Source organism: Vicia villosa, unplaced genomic scaffold, assembly GCF_029867415.1.
Source record: "Vicia villosa cultivar HV-30 ecotype Madison, WI unplaced genomic scaffold, Vvil1.0 ctg.003609F_1_1, whole genome shotgun sequence".
Classification (NCBI taxonomy): Eukaryota; Viridiplantae; Streptophyta; class Magnoliopsida; order Fabales; family Fabaceae; genus Vicia; species Vicia villosa.
The window spans coordinates 151011-175547 of NW_026706253.1; the positions used below are offsets into that span (position 1 = coordinate 151011).

At 32.4% G+C, this 24537-nt stretch overlaps 1 protein-coding gene across 2 annotated transcripts; it reads right to left on the reverse strand.

The window, feature by feature from the left end:
- Window positions 1-21810: 21810 nt before the first annotated feature.
- On the reverse strand, window positions 21811-24490 carry LOC131641274 (non-specific lipid transfer protein GPI-anchored 1-like). 2 transcript variants are annotated; one of them, XM_058911581.1, is made up of 2 exons: window positions 23961-24490; window positions 21811-22113 (listed from the first exon to the last, which is right to left on the reverse strand). In XM_058911581.1, exons 1-2 carry the CDS (start codon window positions 24301-24303, stop codon window positions 21935-21937), a joined length of 522 nt encoding a protein of 173 aa, XP_058767564.1. In that variant the 5' UTR covers window positions 24304-24490; the 3' UTR covers window positions 21811-21934. The 2 variants fall into 2 exon arrangements, 1 of the variants encoding a protein (XP_058767564.1); XR_009295472.1 differs by lacking the exon at window positions 23961-24490 and adding an exon at window positions 23370-23954 and having other exon boundaries at window positions 21977-22113.
- Between the last annotated feature and the right edge of the window lie 47 nt (window positions 24491-24537).

Here is a 24537-nt window from a genome sequence, read left to right on the forward strand (position 1 = left end):
ATCAGAAGCAGAGAGGCCTCTAGAGCCTGCACAATCATTAATCATCACTAAGTCACGCCACCAACAACTACCTAAGCAAATACATGCTCTAACTACACTTAATGAATATCTCTAGAATGTTTCTTGAGGTTTCGATGTCATTAAGAAAAAGAGAGTTGGTTATCTTGCTAAAAAAGACTTCTACTTAGTCTGAAGCCTTGATATCATACAAAATCAATCAAAGGTGAACTTGTACAAAAGCTTAAGCAGATTATTTTTATCCGGGTAGTCATTATTGTAGAAGTTTGATTCTATCATCAAGTTCAAATCTGTTGAATAAAGCGTTATAAAAGAAGGGTTCTTTAAGGATCTACATTATTGAGAGATGTCGATACGGTGTTCTGAAATCTTAGTGTGTGTCAATAAGTCTGAGTGAAAGATGAACACCTAGAATCCAGTAAGATCAGATGGATCTGGTGAAACTTCTTTGATTGGTGAAAGAAGATGTGTTGATCACATGTTGCAACAAGACAATGTTTGACCTATATGCACTACGCCAAATTTAATTTTTAACAGCACCCCTACTAAAGCGCTTCTGGTAAAAAGCGCTCTTATAGGTTGCACTAAAAACAAAATAAAAAAACACGCTAAAAAAGCGCTCTTAAAGGGGGGGGGTATGAGAGCGCTTCTGAAAAGCGCTGTGGTAGGGGGGGTGTATGAGAGCGCTTTTGAAAAGCGCTTTGGTAAGGGGGGGGTATGAGAGCGCTTTTGAAAAGCGCTTTGGTAATGGGGGGTATGAGAGCGCTTTTCAAAGCGCTGCTATAGGGGGGTTTAATGAGAGCGCTTTTTGCTAAAAAGCGCTGGTATAGACCAGGCTATGAGAGCGCTTTTCTGAAGCGCTTTAGTAGCCTTTATTAGTAAAAATTAAAAACAAAAACACGCTTTCACTTTCTCACTTTCTCTCTTTCGTTTTCTTTTTATTACTGTTTCTCACTTTCTCTGCAACCGAAAAACCCTCCCTCCGTCGCCAGCCACAGCCACCACCGTTCGTCCCTCCGTCGCCAGCCACCACCGTTCGTCCCTCCGTCGCCAGCCACCACGTTCGTCCCTCCGTCGCCAGCCACCACCGTCGTTCTCTCCTCCGTCTGACTGTGCAAGGTAATATGATTTATGGGTTTAGTTTTAAGGGTTTCAACTAAGGGTTGCATTGCAATTTGAGAATGAAGCATATTACATGTTTGATTAAATGTCTTTAGAGTGTTATATATTTTGAAGTTTTGTTAAGTTTTTATTGTTCTCTCTTAAATCTTTGTGTCTTAAAGATTCATCATGTATTAGAATATTCTAAACATAGTTAGACACTTAACCGGTTTAATTTGGTTGATGTAAAAGGGAATTGAAGATTCAGTTCCGGTTTTGATTTTGATTTTGAGTTTAGTTTAATTTAAATAGCTATGGCAATTGAAGATTCAGTTCCGGTTTTAACAAATTCTGATTCTGTTGAGCAGGAAAAAGTGCTTCCTTTAACTGATAGTATGATGGAAAGGGGTTTAGGGATATTTGGTTGGTTAGAATTTGTGCAGTGCATTCTTGTTTCATTTGCAATGTTCTTTGAAGTTCTATTAAGGTTCTCTCATCATGTGTGATCTTTATTAAGTTTAGAGATTGTTTAAATCAGCCCCTGTACTGTGTGTTCTTTATTAAGTTTAGAGGTTTGAATCTTGGGACCGGATCGATTGCACTTTAGGATTTTTAGCACCGGTTAACTACGTGTTCAGGTTTTTCTTTAATAGTTGGACTGTGAATTCTGTTTCTGCTGATGTTTTGGATTTCTATAAAAAGGATTTCTTTCAAATGGTGCAATATATAGTAATTTTTCCTCTTTTTTTCGCCACCTGTAAGCTATATGATTATGGTATTTGTATTTTACCTTGCCCATATCTTCGTTATTATCAAGGTTATGTTAAATTAAGAAATAGTTTGGTGATAAGAATTTTGCATTATCATTATTATTTTACTATGCAACTATGCTTAATTTTATGTTTCAAAAGGAGAAAACTAGTAACACGAACTTCAGAATTTCATGTAAAAGGAATGTAAATGACCTTAACTGTCAAAAGGCAAACAAGGAAGTATTATTTGTAGCATATTTATGTCTTGGACTTTATGATTTTAATCATATTATTATTCTACTGGAGGTCTATTGATTTGTTTTGGTATATTTTTATTTAATTTTACAGTTACTTTGAAGAATCCGATTTCATTCACGAAGCTGAAGCCACCGTCTTCTTCCTGCACTCCCCTCGCCGTTTCAAACGCCGCCGTCTTCTTTCACGGTACCTGCCTTATTTTTATCACATTGTTTTGTAGTTTATCAAATATAATTTAAGTAGAAGCTTTTGGGTGGAACAATTTGAACTTATTACCTCTTGTCAAGCTCCGATACAATGACAGTGCTATGCATTGTCAATAAGATATTCAATTAAATGCTTAAATTAAATTGTTCAGTGGAACTCCTTGTTGGTTAATATCTCTAACATGCTGTTCAGATTGGTTCAGTGATGTTGAGTTTTCTTATTTCTTGGTTTACTGGTTATATTATCCTTTTTCTTATTTCTAGAGTTTTGTATTGTAGAAGTAGGTTAATTATAAAATGGTCTTGGACTTTATAATTTTAATCATATTATTTAACTGCATCGTGTGTGTGTGTTTAATTTTACAGTTACTTTGAAGTCTCTGGTTTCTACTTGTACAACACCGATTCAAACCTACCCATCTCCCACATCAAGTCTAACTCAGGTTACTATCCCTTTCTTCTTGCTTATAGTTTGTTATTTTCTGCTTATAGTTTATTGTTTATGGTTCTATTTAATATCAATTTAGTGTCTCTCAACCAGTTTTTTGGTTTGTGGACTTATATTACCTTGAAATAAGGTAATGTCTTCTTTAAGAAATCGGGTATTCTGATTAGGTATTCTATTATGATGATAGCTATTTATTATCTTGACAGAATTCCTTAGTACCTGATAGAGAAACCAAGAAGCATTTGTTTAGCTTAATTAAGTCATGGATAAGACATGGATGAGATCAAACCGATTGTCGAAAGAGTACGAGAAAGGGGTATGGGAATTCGTTGAGTTTGCGGTTAAGCACTCCGAAGACCCGCTTCGAATGCCGTGTCCTTGCTTGGGTTGCTGTTATGGGGATAAGGTTGACGGGAAACAGTTGGGATCCCATTTACTACGGTTTGGAATTGATAGAAGTTATACATGTTGTACAATGCATGGTGAGAAAAGGAACGGGAATGCTGGGTCGAGTTGTAATAGGAAGTATGCTTCAAACGACGATTGCACAGACACATACGATTGCGATCGAGTCGAAGAGATTGCAGAAGCGCTTGAAGAAGATCTTGCGGATTGTCCCAAAATGTTTGAGAGGTTGGTAAGCGATGCAGAGAAACCGTTGTATGATGGTTGTTCAAAATTCACAAGATTGTCTGCGGTGTTAAAGTTGTACAACTTAAAGGCGGACAATGGATGGTCGGATAAAAGTTTCACAGATTTATTAGCCCTTATGAAAGATATGCTACCAGAGGATAATGTTCTTCCCAATCGAACGTATGAAGCCAAAAAGATGTTGTCCTCTATTGGCATGAGCTATGATAAGATACATGCATGTCCAAACGATTGCGTTTTGTTTCGAAACGAGTATGCAGCGTTGAATGAGTGTCCTAAATGTGGTGCCCCTCGATATAAGAAAAAGTTGTCTCCTGCTAAAGTCTTATGGTATTTTCCTATAATTCCGAGATTTAGACGCATGTATCGTAGTGAGACCGATTCAAGACACTTGACTTGGCATGCAGATGAAAGAATTATTGATGGAAAGTTGCGACATCCGGCAGACTCACCACAATGGATGAAAGTTGATACTGAATATCCTGAATTTGGAAAAGAAGCAAGAAACCTTCGGTTGTCATTGTCTACTGATGGAATGAACCCGCATGGTATTCAAAGTATCTCGCATAGCACATGGCCTGTGATTCTTATGATCTATAACCTACCTCCGTGTACAGCAATAAAGGTCAAAAGGCGTGTCCCGTTTGTGAAGATGAAACCGATACGACACGATTGGAGCTTTGTCAGAAGAATGTCTTTCTCGGCCATCGTAGATTCTTAAATTCTAATCATCACTACCGTGGGTGGAGAAAAGCATTCAACGGAAAGGCCGAACACGGTACAGCCCCGCCTTTTTTGTCAGGTGATCAAATTTTTGAAAAGGTGAAAGATGTGAGCACTCAGTTTGGCAAGCCTTTTGCACATTCACTTGTCAAGGGTGGGTGGAAGAAGAAGTCAATTTTTTTTGAACTTCCATATTGGAAGTCGTTGTACGTAAGACATTTCCTGGATGTTATGCATATTGAAAAAAATGTATTTGACAGCGTCATAGGTACGTTACTCAATATACAAGGAAAGTCTAAGGATGGCCTTAACATAAGGAAGGACATGGTAAACATGGGAATGAGAACTGAATTGGGACCCGTGACGAAAGGAAGACGAACATATCTGCCACCTGCTGTTTACACTCTATCTAGAAAGGAGAAGAAAACATTGTGTAAGTTTCTCAGTGAAGTTAAAGTTCCAGAAGGCTACTCTTCAGATATTAGAAGACTTGTGTCCATGAAAGACCTCAAGTTAAAGAGTTTGAAGACGCATGATTGTCATGTTATAATGGAACATTTTTTACCAATAGGTATACGTTCTATTCTTCCAGAAAAAGTAAGAAGCGCAATAACTAAGCTGTGTTTCTTCTTCAGGTCAATTTGCAGTAAGGTGGTCGATCCCGCGATCTTACCAACATTGCAAAAAGAGATAGTTGTTACTTTATGTGATCTTGAAATGTATTTTCCTCCCTCGTTTTTTGACATAATGGTTCATCTAGTCGTGCATCTTGTGAAAGAGACACAATTGTGCGGACCAGCTTATATGAGATGGATGTACCCTGCTGAACGTTATATGAAAATATTAAAAGGGTACGTGAAAAACAGAAGTCGACCGGAGGGCTGTATTGCCGAACGATACGTTGTTGAAGAAGCGGTTGAGTTTTGTACTGAATATCTGTCAAATGTTCAATCTATTGGACTCCCTAAGTCTCATATTGTCGAAAAAAAAGAAGGAAAAAGGCTAATTGGAAATAAAGTTGTGACAGTATCAATGGTCGAACGGGATCAAGCGCACTTGTATGTTCTGCACAATGAGATTGAGGTTGAGCCGTATGTTGAAATGCACAAGATTGTTCTCCGAGATTTAAATCCAAATAGAAATGAGAACTGGATAGTACGAGAGCACAATCGAAGTTTCATACCGTGGTTTAGGGATCATATTTATTCAAAGTATCGTTCAGATCCTGCTTCAGTAACAGAAAGGTTGAGATGCTTAGCCTATGGTCCAACTGTAATTGTGCTTTCTTATAGCGCATACGCAATTAATGGATACAGATTTTATACCAAAGAACAGGATGATAAAAGTACTATGCAAAATAGTGGTGTTACCTTGGTGGCTGAAGCAATGCACATATCAAGTGCGAATGACTTAAATCCGAAATTTGCAAATTTGTCATATTTTGGGGTTATCGAGCGCATTTTGGTGTTTGATTACGCGAAGTTTCAGATTCCTGTATTTGGTTGCAAGTGGGTTGAAAATAATAGTGGCATACGAATGGATAAGTCAGGATTTTTGCAAGTGGATCTCAATAGGGTAGGGTACAAAGATGAGCCTTTCATTCTAGCCTCTCAAGCTAAACAAGTGTTCTATGTCAATGATCCTTCAAGTACGAAATGGTCTATAGTGCTTTTATCTAACAAAATAGTTGATGAAAACATTGAAGATCAAGGTGATATTGGTGTTGGCATTGATTCTTGTACAAGAAGCGATCAAAATGAGAATGAATCTTGTACTAGAAATGATCATAATGAGGGTATTTGGATTAATTCAACCGTCCACGTTGTTAAGAGACGCGTTGAACACAATCCTACCAAGAAAAGAAAGAGACGTTAGTGATAAAGGTAATAGTTTTATTCACTTTGTACCGATTGTTTTATTCAATAGTATAGTACTTATTCAATTTGTTTTATTCAATTTGTACCGATTGTTTTATTCAATTTGTACCGATTATTTTATTCAAATTTTACCGACTAATTTGTTTTGAACCATGTATCCGTTTGTCGACTTCTTTACATGTAAATATACTATTTTGACGATTCCGGAGCTGCTCATGCACTTATCTTTACATTTCGGGACTGTTTTTTTATCGGTTTTGCTTCTGCCCGTAATCAAAAGTCGGGCTTAGGGTCTGAATTTCGGAAAACCGACTTTATTTTTGAGTCCGTGGGGACGTTTTACCATAGCCATGTAAATTTCGTTCAATTCCGACAACTTTCTTTTTTGACGCTCATTTTGATTTGTACCGATTTCGTTTCCGATACACTTGTTCATGCATGGTTTGACTTGTATAGATTGTAAGCTTATTAATAGTGTACTAATGTGCTTTACTTTGTTTGATACAGGTTCAATGGCTTCAGATAAAGATGCTCCACCTGCAAACTCACAAGAAAACTCACAAGAAAGAGATGCTCCGGATACAAATGCTCCACCTGATACTGAAGCAAAAGAAGTTGCACGAGGCATCACGATTATGAAGGGAATCATACGACATAGAGACCAAGGATTAGTATACCCTTTGGAATGGAATTCTGAAAACCAACCAATTGGTCCTAATTCTGCAAAGTTGACAAGTTACATTGGTACACTTGTTCGTATGCATATTCCAATCTCCGTAGCTAAATGGAATATGAAGAGTGACGACTTGGATAATAGAAAAAAGGCGATTTGGGAAGAGCTTCAGGTATATACCATATATGGTTGTTGTTATTATATTGACGATAAATTGTTTACATTACTTATACTAACACACTATGCGTATGTTTTTTTGCAGAGGACCTTTGACATACCAGATGAGCGTAGACGGTACATATGCTTAGTTTGGCCGGAAAAAGATATAGAGGGTGGAAAGCTTTTTTGACAAATAACTATCTTAAGGATAAAGATGGAAACTTTCTTGAAGAGGCGCCGGGAAGACCACTAAAGTATAAGACCTTCATTGATGAAGAAGATTGGGTTAAGTTTGTAAATCAAAGAGATGAAGATTTCCGGAAAAGGAGTGTCACAAATAGCGCGAGAGCATCAAAACCCGCATATCCATACAAAAAAGGGCGTATGGGATATGCACGCTTGGAGGATAAAATTGTAAGTAAATAGAAATGCGTTTTAATTAATTGTCTAAATGTGTTTTATTTGACGATTTTGCGATTTGTGTCAATGCATAGTTAGAGGAGTCTAAAAGTGAGGAAACCTCACTTCCTGTGCATGTGTTGTGGAGGGAAGCTCGGGTGGGCAAGAATCAAGCCGTCGATCCCGAAGTTCAGAGAGTGTATACTGAATGTGTAAGTATAATACTGTGTCTTTATTTAAATCAAATGTTTTTTAATATATAAATGATTTTTTATCTCCACTAATAATTATTGAAATATAAATGAATTACAGGAGACCTTGTCGCAATCGGTGTCCACCGGTGAGGATCATGATGATAGGAGCGTACTTAGTAGAGCCCTACATGCTCCTGAGTATCCCGGTCGGGTGAGGGGTAAGGGTCATGGTGTGACTCCAACCTCTTATTACAAGAATCCTAGGAGAAGAAATCCTTCAAATGAAGAAGTGTTGCAAAAGTTGGCGGAATTGCAAGCACAAGTCTCTGCATTGCAAAGAGATAAAGATTTGTATATGAAAGAAAAGTGCAATACTGCATCGGTGAGAGAAACTAGTGATAAAGCTAGTTTCAACGGTCAAAGAAAATTTCCCGAGGTATTTCTTACAAATTGTTCTATTTCCTTACAAATTGTTCTATTTTGTTAACGATAATGACTTTATATTTACTATTGGTTTAGGGCATTTCCTCTTGCCAACTATACTTATCGGAACCGAGTTATCGACTAGTTGGCAAGGGAAAAGTGCACAACACTGTGGGAGATTTACTTCACCATAGACCGCTCCCGGATGGACACCTGAAAGTATCGGTGGATGTTGTAGTAGATCATGATGCGATGCTACCGGTACCTGACTTGGTCTCAGAGACGACATTGCTGCGAGATGCAATAGGATCATTTGTTGCATGGCCCTCGGAGCTCATTGTCATTAGTGATGAGGTATATTGAAAACGATTAAGAAATCATTTAGTTTTCGAATGTCAATTCTAAACCGTTTATTAACTATTTTTTACATTTTAATTTTAGATTGCTCCTATAAAACCCGCAAATAAGGGTAAAGGGATTTTACAGGAGGAGGAGTCTGTTGCATCTCTAAAAGAGGTACATTTAAAGTGTTAATAATTAATCTGAATCTAAATCTGCATGATTTTATATTTTACCTAACTTATATGATTTTTAGGCATCCGCTCGGGAGTCACAACAAGTGACGCAGCAAGTTCGTACCGTACCACCCACTGGTCCTCCGAAGCCAGCGGGAAAAAAAGGCGGTTCTTTTGTGCCTCGGTACCGGTCGACGCTCGCAACAATGGTTGATATGTCCGATTTGAAGGACGGTGCGTTACGTGAAATCGTTATGGATGAGAGTGTCTTCGGTATTGAATTCAAGTCATTTATTGAACTTGGTGACTTGGAGGAGATTTTTAAGCATGATCAACTAGGCGTCAATAACATGCACTCATACATCCGGTAATATTCCCTCATCCGATATATTATTTAATTAGTCCCACAATATAATTTATTTACACATTTCAATGAAAATAATCTAATGTTTATTATGTTTTTATTTAAGGTTGTTGTATGACAGAGTGTTGCGCGGGACTCCGTTGTCTAACAGATTCCGTTTCGTGTCTTCCGCCCACTGCAGCGGAATGGCAATTGCTTCGGAACGGGAATCAGTTAGACAGCGATTAGTCGATAGATTCATGTCCACCGGCAACACAGAATGTCTGCATCTTTGGGCGTATAATACCCGACCAGTAGGGTTAGTTTCTCATTCTTTGTTCATCTAATTTCTGTTTCTTTTGTGTATAGCCAAATTTTCATATAACCTATTGTTTTTATTTATAGAGCACACTGGTTGCTGCTTGCTATCAACCCTATAAGGGAAGTCGTGTATTATCTGAATTCGGTAAATGGTGAATGGACCAATTATCAGGCCATGAAGGACATCGTTGATTTGTAAGTGGGATCGTTCTAAATATATACTCGTGTATATTTATATATATATTTACTTATTTGTGGGATTGATCTAAACATATGCTTTTATATATTTGTTAATTAGATCAATACAAGTGTTCCGAAGTCAACGGGACGCACAGGTATCCCGAACTAAATCTAGCAACATTACTTGGATCCAAGTGCAAGTAAATTATTTTTCACAATGTTGCTTATAATATATTTATGCTACTTGATAAAACAATGCACAACTATAGAATCTTATTTGTTTTTCTATGTAGTGTCCGCAACAGCGAAACAGTTACGATTGCGGATACTTTGTATTGAGGTATATAAAAGAAATCCTTCAGGCAAATCAATTAGAGATTCCGCTTACGGTATGAATTTATAACTTAAGATAATTTCATATAACTTATTACATTTAACTAAATGTATCATTCATATTTTTTTTTGTTTTGTAGTACCTTGACGAATTCCGTGCCGCTACATACCCGAAACTTAAGTTGGAAGAAATAAAAGAGGATTTGAGTCATTTTTATATTAAGCACTTTTTCATGTAGGATTTGTGTCGATTTACTTACAATTTTATATAACATTATTGATGTTGTAATATATGATGTATATATATAATTTTGGATATTATTTTGGTATATATATTGTCTTACTGATGGCTGAAATAATATCGTCGAAAATAAATTACAGGTCGAAAATAAATTACAGGTCGAAAATATTACAGGTCGAAAATATTACAGGTCGACTGGGAGGATTAAATTACAGGCTGCACATTAAAAAACCTCACAAACCTACTAAAGCGCTTCTTAGTAAAAGCGCTGCCAAAGATTAATAAAAAAGAATTAAAAAAAAAAACGCAACATACGAAAGCGCTTCTGGAAAAGCGCTCTTATAGGGTGGGCTTTAAGAGCGCTTTTTCCTAAAAAAGCGCTCTTAAAGGCCACCCTATAAGAGCGCTTTTCCAAAAGCGCTTTCGTATGTTGCTTTTTTTTTTTTTTAACTCTCACAGGGGGGGCTATAAGAGCGCTTTTCTGGAAAAAGCGCTCTTAAAGGGGGGCCTACGAGAGCGCTTTTTCTGGAAAAAGCGCTCTTAAAGGGGGGCCTACCAGAGCGCTTTTAGAAGCGCTTTTGTAGGCTACGCCAGCGCTGGCTTTGGCAGCGCTTTAAAGCGCTGTTAAAGGCCAAAAAAAGCGCTTTTAAAAGCCCTGCGCGTTGTAGTGATGTCAGACATCTCTCAGGATATGTTCCTGTATGATCAACAAAGGATAGTGATCAAACACGTGGCCGTATGAAGGGGGAGAAAAATAAGTTGGACTGTATAGTAGTTTCTCCATAGCCTCCCTTTGTTTATCTTGTCTCTTTTGTTTTTCTTTGTATGCTTGTAAGGAACCCATGGGTTGCTCATTAGTCACGGTCTTTAAATCCTTGTTTTCTTCAATGTTGGTAACAATGAAGTTAAAAATTGGATTTAAAGTGCGAAGTATTTTCTCCATGACTTTCACATCATCAATATCTTCACCATTTCTTTTAGTTGATTGAATACGGCAAATACTCGAGAAAAATAATCAGAAATCGACTCATACTCTTCCATAAACAATCGTTCAAAGTCACCTTAAGAGTTTGAAGACAGATCTTTTTTACCTGCTTGATTCCTTTATTGCAAGTTTGAAGCATGTCCCATGTTTCTTTGGCCGTCGTTGCGTTGGATGTCTTTTCAAATGTATATTTATCCGCCGATTGGTAAATTAGGAAGAGAGCTTTCTTGTCTCTCTTTCCTGACTCCTTCAACGTGTCTTTTACACTTTGGCTTAGCGAGGCTTCATCTTGCTCCTTGAAGCCTTTCTGAATGATATTCCACACATCTTGAGCTTGTAGTAACGCCTTCATCTTGATACTCCAATTATCATAGTTGTTCTTCGTGAGCATCGACATTTGGAAAGGGAAACCACCTTTCGCCGTCTTTTGAGGATCTTGAAGCTCTGATACCACTTTGTTGGAAATAAGGCCTCTTGTGTTTAGGGAAAGTGTTTAAAAATATTGGAGGCTTGAATAGAATCTTGATAGGTAGAAAAATTCTTTATGGAAGAGAGAACTTTGTATTTTTGCTTGATGCAAATGTGTGAGATTACATCTCTGATTATAGTACTCTAAGGAGATCTCTAGACATGCTAATTCTAAAGAGTTCACAATCCTAGAAATCTCAAGACTATTCTAGAAAATATTATAATAATAAGAAATATCTAGACACTTCAAATACTATAAAATTCTCTAGAAACATTATTCCAAATAACTAAGTCCAAAAAAAAAAATATTAAAACACAAATCAAATTTATATTTCAACATCATCCCATCCCATCCGATATTCTCATTTAGTAGAAAAAGCTGTCAGCGGACTACGAGATTCAACCGCCACGGAGGTTGTCAAGCAGATGGGTTATTTTCTAATGCAAATAAATATTATTAAATTTCTAGTGGTTCATGAGAAATACCTTGAGTACTTCAGCCATTCTATCATTAGATGTAAAGGGAACACCACGTTTGATGGCTATTTTTGCAAGAGCACTTGTTTCCCATAGTTTTACTATAGCTTTGCCGGACCTTGCGATTCTTTATTTCTTCCTGCCGTGATAAACATCATAACTAGTGGGATACCCTTGGTTCACACGGGTATTTATGGTGGTCGTATCATAATTTTGTTTTTAAGATGTAAATAAGAAAAAGAAAATTATTTTACGAAAAAGAGTTTATTATTTTTGACTGAATGAAAAATTTTATAAATAAAAAAAATTATTTCACATTAATAATATATATTTCAATTTTTATCTTAAATTAAAAATAATTTTAAAACAAAACTATTAGTAACATAAATAATTAAAAAACCAATACATTTTTCACATGTTTGAATTCATATATTATTTTAAATATTTTTTTTTCAATTGTACAAAAAATGTAATAACCTGTAGGTTTGCACGAATTATGATTTGAAAAACCATATTTATATTTAGATCCTAACTATAGTTTTCCATATATACAAATTCTTAGATCAATCATATATTTTCTCATACATAAATAATTACATTTTTCTCGTGTTTGGATTCACATTATTTAAAACATGAGTAAAGCTATATGTACACAGAAGATGACATATACACCATATATTCATACTGTATTGCATACTTTTTCTTTTTATTTATTATTTTAATCAAAATTAAAATTTGTGCCAGTACAAAATAAAAGTTAAAAGCTACGGTGTAGCATATAGTGTGATAATTGGAGTGTACATATAGCTTTCTATGAAATCAAGACTCCCCATTTATTGTTTTGATGAAGACAAAGTGAAAATCAAATAATCATGTAAAAAAGTATGAAAATAGCTTCAAGTGAATTTTATCTATTCAAATGATTCAAGACTTATCATATTGAAAGCTAGCATCAAAGAATTCAAGAATTACATTTTGAAGACTAGCATTGATCTTGATTTATTGAGTTATAAGCATGCATTTATATTGATCAATTTATCGCTCTATTATTCTCGAAAATGTTACTTGCATGCATTGATCAGTTGTGTTCAAAATCACTTTCAAATATATTTTTTATCCTGTTTGAACCATGTTAATTCACTTTTAAATATAATTTATTAATTAGGATAAATCAATAGATGTTGCATTAGGTTGGTTCAAATAATTAGACAAATTATCATACATAAAAATCTTTGATTCAAATGCATAAAATGAAAAATAAAATAAATAAAACTTTTTTTAAAATGCTGTCACCACTTGTTATGTCAAGTCTGGTTAACTGACTTAACAAAACCTGATGTTGTATGAAATTTGAATAATAATTTTAAATTCAAAATTGCTGCAAACTTATTAAGTCAGATATCCGTTTGAAATTCAAAATGTCCTGTACATTTTTAATAAAAAAAAGAAGTATCTTTTTAACACCTTTTCATGCACTCTTCATGAAACCTTTTCATTTTAATTATTCTAAACTCTTGGTCTGAAATTGAGAATGTAGGGTATAAGAGAAATGTCATTTCCTTTCTAAGCCAAAGATTCTACACTTGCTAGTACAAAACATTATTTTCATTTATTTTCTTCCTTTTGTTTGACCTATGATATAAATTTAGAGTTAAACTTATTCAAACTTTTGCAGTGTTTTGGAACAGCATGATAAGTTAAAAGATTCCCTGAAGAGAAAATATCTCTACTCAGCAATTTCATTATCCCCTAGTCATGAATATCTGTAAGGGCATTGATGAAGCTGCTTTTGAAAGATGTCTTCAGTAGGATATATGAAAGTTGTTCTATATCATAAATCATTACAAAAAATATTTAAATATTATGATTATATCATTTTGTCATCATTTTGTGAATTATGCAGAATATGAAGTTGGTTCATAGAAGATTTGGATGCAATATCATTTTTTCAAATGGACTTAGAGATCCTTATTGTGGGGGGTTAACATGAAAATCCAAAAAATCAAACTCATCTTAATTATTATATCAAAATGTGTTAAAACTAACTATGTGACGTTTGTAGATTTCAGAGTTCTAAAAAACTTATGAGATAGTCTCGTTGCGCTTTCTACCGTGAATGGTATGTATGAATTTATATCATAAGAATAAATTGAAGTTGTATTAAGAGTTCGAAACTAATTTATATGATTTTATATATGAATATATAAACCAATTTATTCGGAATATGTTTTATGAATATTTATTTTTTAGGAACTCATTGTATAAATTTAATGGATGCAAGTAAAAATGATCAAGATTGGTTGACTCAGCATATGAAGAAAGAGGTGGTGTGATGCATGGATGGATTCAATAATGAAATGTTGATACTGATGCATTCAACAAAGATAATTTATAAATAGAAAACTTTATTTTTTTATGAATAAAGAATTAATGGTAAAACATGAAAGTGTATTTTTTTGATATTCTCTTGCTCATTGTTTTTTTAAACTTGTATAATACCGTGCATGAGCACATTTATAGGTTTCGTACGCGCATTTTTTCATATACTATAAAAAAAAATCATACACTTATTTGTTCACAAATTTTAAAATTGTATTGATAAATTTATATTTTTAATTTTTAGATCAGTAGTTCCATTTTTCTGTTTCGTGTAATTTCGATAATAAAAACCGAGATTTATTTATATTTTATTATCTTTGACACACTATGACTATCAAAATGGAGGGATTTTAAAAACTTTTCTTCAGTAATTTGTATTTTCTTTCTAAATCTAAGAAACACCTACCTGGTTTAAATTTTGTGGCATTATGTAGTGCTTTCTTAGTTTTATATATAAGTGGCTGTCTTAATTATTGCTATGTATTTGTTAGTTACACAATGCTTGCTGCCAGGGACGGACCCAACCATTTTATATAGTGGGGGCAATATATATATATATATATATATATATATATATATATATATATATATATATATATATATATATATATATATATATATATATATATATATATATATATATATATGTATATATAGTGGGGGCAATATATATATATATATATATATATATATATATATATATATATATATATATATATATATATATATATATATATATATATAAAGTTATTATTTATTTTTCCTGCAATTTTATATATAAATAAAAATAAATGATTTTAGTATATTAATGTCAAATAAAAATATATCTTAACTACAATATTATTATCGGTATTATAGATAATTCTAAAACTAAAGATATAATATTATTTCTATTTAATACAAACTTTATCTAAAACTTACCAATCTCTTGTAAATTATATTAACAAAATATTAATTTGTATCATAATAATATATTTTTATACTATTATTATGTAAAGGAAAATTAAATTAACTGCACCCAAATAAATAGGCTGAGAGAGATATAGATAGTGTTAGAGGCTTACAATACGTATTTTCATCAAACTTGTCTATAACATATAACATAAGTACATGTAACTACTCATGCATATGCAAATGTAGTGGGGGAACCCACCCACACAACCTATAAGGTGGGTCTGTCCCTGCTTGCTGCCTGGTTTAGGCTCAAATATCCCCATGTGGCAATTGGGGCACTGACATCATCGGTTCCACTTCTATACTTTAATAATATCACACCTCAAAATGCTTATTATGATGTTGTTAGAAGGGACTCAGTATAACTTATTTTTTATATCATTTATATTATTTGATTAATTTATTTTTATAATTAACATAATTAGTTAAGATAACTTGACTATAAATTCATTACAGGTATGCAGGAAGCTAGTGAGACATGCTAAACTCTTGGTGTGAAATTGAGAAAGTAGTGTATCAGAGAAATGGCATTTCCTTTCTAAGCCGTAGATTCAACACTTGCTAGCAACAAACATTATTTTCATTTATTTTCTTCCTTTTGTTTGACCTATGATTTAAATTCAGAGTTAAACTTATTCAAACTTTTGCAGTGTTTTGGAACAACATGATAAGTTAAAAGATTCCCTGAAGAGCAAATATCTCTACTCAGCAATTTGATTATACCCTAGACATGGATATCTGTAAGGGCATTCATGAAGCTGCTTTTGGAAGATGTCCTCAGTAGGATATGTGAAGTTGTTGTTTCTTAGTAGGCAAACAACGAATGTACTATCAATGCATATAATGAAAATGTTTAAGACGCATTTAATGTTTATGAGTGTCATGTATATAAAGAGTTTGTATGAATTTGTATCATAAAAATAAATTGATGTAGTATTAAGAGTTTGAAACTAATTTATATGATTTTATATATGAATATGTAAACCAATTTAATCGGAATATGTTTTATGAATATTTATTTTTCAGGAACTCATTGCATAAATTTAATGGATGCAAGTAAAAATGATTAAGATTGGTTGATTCTACATATGAAGAAAGAGGTGGTGTGATGCATGGATGATTCAATAATGAAATGTTTATACTGATGCATTCAACATAGATAGTTTATAAATAGAAAAATATATTTTTTATGAATAAAGAATTAATGGTAAAACATTAAAGTGTATTTTTTCGATATTCTCTTGCTCATTGATTTTTTAAACTCGTAAAATACCGTGCATGAGCTCGTTTATAGGTTTCGTACGCGCATTTTTTCATATACTATAAAAAAAAATTGTACACGCATTTGTTCACATATTTTAAAATAGTATTGGTTAATTTATATTTTTAATTTTTAGATCAATAGTTTCATTTTTCTGTTTCGTGTAATTTCGATAATAAAAAACCGAAATTTATTTATATTTTATTATCTTTGACACACTATGACTATCAAAATGGAGGGATTTTGAAACATTTCTTCGATAATTTGTATTTTCTTTCTAAATGTAATAAAAACCTACCTAGTTTAAATTTTGTGGCGTTATGTAGTGCATTCTTAGTTTTATATATAAGGTGTTGTCTTAATTATTGCTAGGTATTTGTTAGTTACGCAGTGCTTGCTGCATGGTTTAGGCTAAAATATCCCCATGTGGCAATTGGGGCACAGGCATCATGGACTCCACTTCTATACTTTGATAATATCACACCTAAAAATGCTTATTATGATGTTGTTACAAGAGACTCACTATAACTTATTTTTTATCTTTTATATTATTTGATTAATTTATTTTATATGAAAAACATAATTAGTTAAGGTGACTTGACTATAAATTCATTACAGGTTATACAGGAAGCTTGTGAGACATGCTATAAATTTATTCTTAGTAACCAACATTATTTTCATTTATTTTCTTCCTTTTGTTGGACCTATGATATAAATTTAGAGTTAAACTTATTCAAACTTTTGCGGTGTTTTAGAACAACATGATAAGTTAAAAGATTCCCTGAAGAGCAAATATCTTTACTCAACAATTTGATTATCCCCTAGTCATAGATAAATGTAAAGGCATTGTTGGAGCTGCATTTGGAAGATGTCCTCAGTAGGATATATGGAGTTGTTGTTGCTTATTAGGCAAACAACGAATGTACTATCAATGCATATAAGGATAATGTTTGAGACACATTTAATGTTTATGACTGACCGGTATATAATATACATATTTATTATTGAAGGTTCTCTAATATTAATTTTAGGACTTATCTTTGGAGAACTAAAAAATATTATTAATTATTATGCATTATGAGATGCACTGAGATAGTGATGTCCGTCGGCATAAAAAGGAATTTGACCATGTTTCAACCTATGCCTGTTAGCTTCAAAAATTATGCTACAAAGTGCAAGAAATATATTGGAGTCTCACCTCTTATTCATTGGATCACTACTTACTATGGAGGTCATGAAAGTTGTTCTATATCAGATATCATTACAAAAGATATTTAAAGATTATGATTATATCATTTTTTGAATTATGCAGAATATGAAGTTGGTTCTTGGAAGATTTGGTAGCAATATCATTTTTTCAAATGGACTTAGAGATTCTTATAATAGTGGCGGGTAAACATGAAAATCCAAAAAATCAAATTCATCTTAATTATTATATTAAAATGTGTTAAAACTAATTATGTGGCGTTTATATATTTCAAAGTTCTAAAAAACTTATGAGATAGTCTCGTTGCGCTTTCTACCGTGAATGGTATGTATGAATTTGTATCATATGAATAAATTGAAGTAGTATTAAGAGTTTGAAACTAATTTATATGATTTTATATTTGAATATGTAAACCAATTTATTCAGAATATGTTTTTTGAGTATTTATTTTACAGGAACTCATAGTATAAATTTAATGGATGCAAGTAAAAATGATCAAGATGGGTTGATTCAGCATTTGAAGAAAGAGGTAGTGTGATGCATGGATGATTCAATAACGAAATGTTTATACTGATGCATTCAACATAGATAGTTTATAAATAGAAAACTTTATTTTTTATGAATAAAGAATTAATGGTAAAACATGAAAGTGTATTTTTTAGATATTCTCTTGCTCATTGTTTTTTTTTAAACTTGTAAAATACCGTGCTAGCAACGAATTCATATCCATCATTGATTCCCATTGTCACACACCACACCCTAGCTTCCATCGTCACACCCTAATTCGAATTCCCATTGTCACACACCACATTAAACAAAACAAATCATATTTATCTGTGAAAATCACATATTGATCAGAGCTTTCAAATTCTATTTCATCAACTGTGTCGTCGTAGATCGGAATCTAGGAATCCCCGCCGTCGTTGATCCTTGTTTTTCTATTATTTGATATTTGTGTTTTAGGTTATTGATTTAATATTTATTTTAAAAAATAATTAATTGTGTTGATTTTAATGATAAAATAAATATTATTTATTAAAATTTTTATTAGTAATAGATAGTAAAGTAGTTATATGAATACAATAAATAAGGGAGAACAAGTTAGGGAAAATAAATAATAAATATTACAATGATATTTTAAAAGGACAAATAATTAGAGATAAATAAAATTTGAAAGAGGACACCTATTATGAAACATAAGGAGTAATGAATTTAAAAAGGAAACAATTTATTAATTCAAAAGTAAAATAATATATCAAATTCAGTCAAATGCTTCGACAAAAAAATCAATTGAATATTTATTTAGAACTTTTAATAAATTATGTTCGAAAAACTGTATTATTTTGAAAAAAGAAACATTTATTTTTAATAAATATTTTTACTTTTAAAGTGCATTAATTATTTTATTCCAAACACATCTTTAATTATATCACATATTTTTCTTCAATTAATAATAAATACACATATATGAAAATCAAGAGTGAAGACCCATTTTAGTTCTTCACAAAAATCGCAGAGGTCATATTAGTCCGAGAAAAAAAATCATATTAAATCTCTTACAAAATTTAACCGAGATATGTTAGTATCTCTACTAATATTTTTTTCAAACAGATTTTTTCTTACTTTTTAACCGTGACTGGTCTGTCAGCGAAGACTCATTTTAGTCTCTCACAAAAAAGGCAGAGTCCAAATTAGTCCTTGAGAAAAAAATTCCTTGTGTAATTTCTTAAAAAATTTAACCGAGTCATCTTAGTCCCTCTTTTAATATTTTTCAAACGATTTTTTCCTATTTATAAATCGTCTGGACTTGATAAGATAGACCTTCTTTTGGAAATTGAGTACGGGTAAAAGGTTGAGTTCCTTTGCATATGGTCTTCACAATCCGAGTTTCTACCAGGAGTTGTGTTACCTAGTTGTGAGACATCATAATCTTATCATTGAATTTGAGTCGTTAGATTCGGATCTTTCCTAATCTGAGTCTCAAACTTCTCTTCATATGTTCCTATTTGAGTCAAAGCCCGATAAATTTTTTAACTAATGATCCTGCACACTTGAACATATGTTAGTATAACTAATTGTTCATTAAATACTTTGTTATCATCACGGCTTAAGGGAAATGATATAAACCAATTTTCTTCCAACATACCATGTGTATTATTTTTGCCATAAGTACTATTTACAAAAGTAAGAAATTATCCTAAATTACTCCAATAGCAGAACTAAATCTTCCTAAAAGATCATTAACAACTGAAACAATAACAACACCTAATACACAAGAAAAACCATAGTCACCCACCATATGCCTGATAATAAACTCAACAAAGAAAAAACATTGTGGTATTGCAATGATTTTTCTACATTCCCTTCATAAATAATTTTAAATCAACAGTCATAAAATAGGGGTCCAGTCACAGTTTAAAAATAAGAAAAAATCAATTAAAAGAGGGACTAACATGACTTAGTTAAATTTTGTAAGAGATTAAATAGAGAATTTTTTTCTTAAGGACTAATTTGGACTCTTCCTTTTTTGTGAGAGACTAAAATGAGTCTTTATTGACAGTTCAGACATAGTTTAAAACTAAGAAAAAAACTGGTTTCAAAAAAATTAGTTGAGAGACTTACATGACGTTAAATTTTATAAGAGATTTAATAGCGATTTTTTAGTTGGAAATCAGTATCATTTCTTTTGAAGTCTTGATCTTATTTTATAGTCTTAAAAGAAATAGACTTTGTGAGGATAGAATAGTTTTTTCTAAAAGCCAACAGTTACTTTCCAACGGATAGAAGTGTAGATGTTGAATAGTAGAGCACGTTATTTCCTTAGCTTGTAGATGGCAACTTTGATATGATGGTCGTGGAAGACAACTTTTGAATAGTACGGAGGTCTTGATAATTGTGAATTATTGAGCAAACCGTTGTACTGAATCTTCTTGAGAAAGCTTCTTGATTTATCTTCAAATAATATACTTTTGATCTGAAGTAGTAAGCTTGAAAGATATAACTTTCTTTTATTTGCTCTTATGATTATTTATCTGATGAGTAGTTCAGAAACTACTTTGTTATGATAGCATGAGAACATCAGAAACAATAAGAGCAGAACTTTGTCTTTTAGAAATAATAGCAACAACCTTTCCAAAGTACGACGCATGACTTCCTAGATCAAATCTGTATCTGAAAAGATAGCTGGTTTGTGAGTGAGAAAACACAAACAATACAAGAAATAATATTAGAGTTTTTCATAATAGAATAATGCCTTCAGATAATAGTGCAATAGTGTGTCTTAGAACCAGTATTGATATCTGAACAAAGAGTCATAACAACTAATTTGTATTTCTGATCTTTGATCTTTATCAACTAATGTAAACTATGTCATCAGAGTGATGAGCAACAACTCTTCTGAACGAACATATCTTGACATATGATCTTTGAAGCAATAACCTGTATCTGATGTAGACTTTGTTTTCAGATTTTGAGATACTTGAGACTTCTGAAGCAGCAGCTTGTTGAGAAGTACATAGGAGATTCTCTTTCAGATTAATATTCAGCATTTCATAGAACTTCTGATGTTTCTTCAGAAGTGAAAGAGAATAGTCTTTATGACGATATCATTTCTGATGATTATTTAGACAACAGTCCTAAATCATACAGAGCTTCTGATGGGCACACTCAAGAAAACATTAGAAATAAAATTGTTTACATATAAAATACATATGTTGTTATCATCAAAAGTTAGAGATGTAGAACAAAATCTTGTTCTAACAGCTTTAATGCGGTATCCAACGAGTTGTCAAGTATTTACATGCGAATCTTACTCAAACACCTTGAACAATGTGGGATGAGATACCAATACACATTCAACCTTATTTAGTATTAGGTAAGGGTCTATACAGGGTGGGTTTGACTATATTTTGCCTAGGTTTGACTATATTTTGCCTATCCCGTTATCGAACTCGGTCAAATTTTAATTAGTTAGGTTCAATGTTCAACCCTCAGTTTCACTGTCAAAATCGAACCAAAACAAATCGTTCATTTAAGGATTAAATTGGATTTGGTTGTTTAGAAATATATATATTTTTTGATAAATTTTTTCAATTGCAAAAAACTTATAACACATTATATAATATCCAATAAAATTCATCCATATGACATAACACTTTATAACACCTTATATCCATAAAATACATAAGGTGAAAATGATACAAAATGAAATAATCACACTTAATCTAAAAATTATTTAAACACATTGGTCTAGTAGCAGTAGTAGTGTTGTTAAATAAATTATTTTAAATTTGTGGTTGGATCACACATTAAAAAACCGAAGTTTATGTATTTATTTTTAACTTATTTTGATAGTATTTGTACATTAACTTGTACGAAGACATAAAATGCTATATTCCACAGCAACATAGGCCTCCTTCACAGGAGTTACCGAAAGTGATGCCTTTCTTTTTACAACTTTGAATACATTCTTGAGGATGAGCTGGACACAAATCGGGTCGTTTCTCACAATATCTCGGTGAAGGAATGTCATCAAATCTTTCTTTTGTTCCAGCCACTTTATATGTGCCTACAATTGTATATAAAAATTAATATCAGATTATATAATAATTTTTAGGAATTATCGTATCATTGACTAGGGGTGGGAATAGGCTAGGCTAGGCTAGGCTTTATAAGGCCTGAGCTTGGCCTACGATAAACTTACAAGGCCTGAGCCTGGCCCATGGCCTACTATAGGCTCGTTTTTTCAGCCTGGCCTGGCCTTTTTAAAAGTCTGGCCTGGCCTGAAAGCCTATTTAAAAGCCTCTTTCTTATTAATGTTTTCAATTAATTCATATTACTTAAGAAGCCTTATAGATCGCATATATATGAACATTTAGATCGACCTATTTATCATTTTTTTCTAATATATATATATATATATATATATATATATATATATATATATATATATATATATATATATATATATATATATATATATATATATATATATATATATATATATATATATATATATATATATGGAGCATATCAAGTGAGAGCATTTTAAAATGAGAGATGAGAGGAATAAATATCAATCATTGGATTCATCAAGAGAGAGAAGGTTAATGCATTAATGTGGCTATTAATTTCTCTCTCTTGATGAATCTAATGGTTGATATTTATTCCTCTCATCTCTCGTTTTAAAATGCTCTCACTTGATATGCTCCATATATATATATATATATATATATATATATATATATATATATATATATATATATATATATATATATATATATATATATATATATATATATATATATATATATATATATATATATATATATATATATATATATATATATATATATATGCCAACCTATTTAGACTAATTTTAATATATATGAAAATATAGGCCGGCCTACAAGGCTTTATAGGCCTTTTTAATAGCCTAGGCCTGGCCTATTTTATTAAATAGGCTTTTAAAAAAGCCCAAGCCTGGCCTTTTTATCAAATAGACCTGGTCTGGCCTGGCCTTAAGTAGGCTAGGCTATAGGCCCCTGTAGGCCGGCCTGGCCTATTCCCACCCCTATCATTGACTAATAAATGTTTATCAAAATTATATTATGAGTAGAAAAAAATATTTGCAATCGATTTGAAAGACATTCTTTTATGTTTTAACAATTGACAATTTCAATTACAACATCACAAAATAAAATATTATTCACATAAAAGGATTTTGTTTGTATTCTGATAGAGATACAATTATATGATAAATTATTTTAGATAAAAGTTTAAATCAATTTAACATAGAAAAATAACATGTAAATTTAATGATACCTTGAGTCAAAACAGAAACGATGCACATAATTGCAATGAAGAGATACATATGGTTGATACGGGTAGCCATGTTTTCACTTTTCAATGAAAATCAACAAATAGTTATGGACTATTTATAGAGACAAGTAGGAATATAGTAGTTATGGAAATCAATTAAACAAATGGTTAAATGAGCACGCAATTGCAATGATAAAAAAATACGCGAAGAGAGCAATGTTTCATGGCTTGAATCATAAGATAATGAAAAAGAGAGATAACTTAGAAGAGAAAGCAATTTTTAGATCTGTTTTAAGAAGATATCACAAAATGTTTAACAAAACACAACTAAATAGAGTGAGTGGAGTTTCCATTTGTGTCTAGTAAGACAAAAGGGGTGATAGTTATTTTTAATGGAAAGACAAAACTAAGTAAATGACTGTTTTAGAAACTAGAGTTTATCCCGTAACGGTATAATTCTATGCGTGTGTTTAAAGGCTCAAAAAAAGACAAAACTTCACGCGTGAAAACAAACACACCATATGAACAGAAAACACGTGAATTTCCACCAATAAAAAACAAGTACTGAAACGCGTGTTAGAAAAGAAAACTTACTAGGACAATCAGAGATGTTAGCTTTCACACCACAAACACCAGCAAGTTGAAGAAGCTTATCCTCTTGAATCCCCATGCTCTTACTTTCAGGACTCCCCTTATGAGTCTGCTGAATGATATAGCACAAGCACTCCGGATCCGTATCCTTAATACTCTTCGCTGCATCACAGCATTCCTTCTTCGGCGTCGGTGCTTTCCCCGTCGCAAAGTCCAAACATGGAATCACCTTTGAGACCACCTGGCCACATGTCTTGGACAAGTCTTCAGCTGCGTTTGATACATTGGAACAAACTATGATGGTAAGGGCCAGAACACAGAGGCATGTGAATGTTTGGTGTTTCATCTTTTTTGTTAGGGTGTGAAATGTGATCCAAGAGAAGAGGCGTTTTAAGTTGGTGTGGAGAGGGTGAAGAGTAAATGAGGTATAGTGTGGTCTTGTTCTATTTATTGATGAGATTGAGGAGAGGTATAATAACGTTGTACAATAGGGTAGATAGATGTCTTTATTTTATTTGACAACTCAACTTGTGTAATTAATTCACTCCAACTAAATTCTATAACTATGTAGCTACTAGTA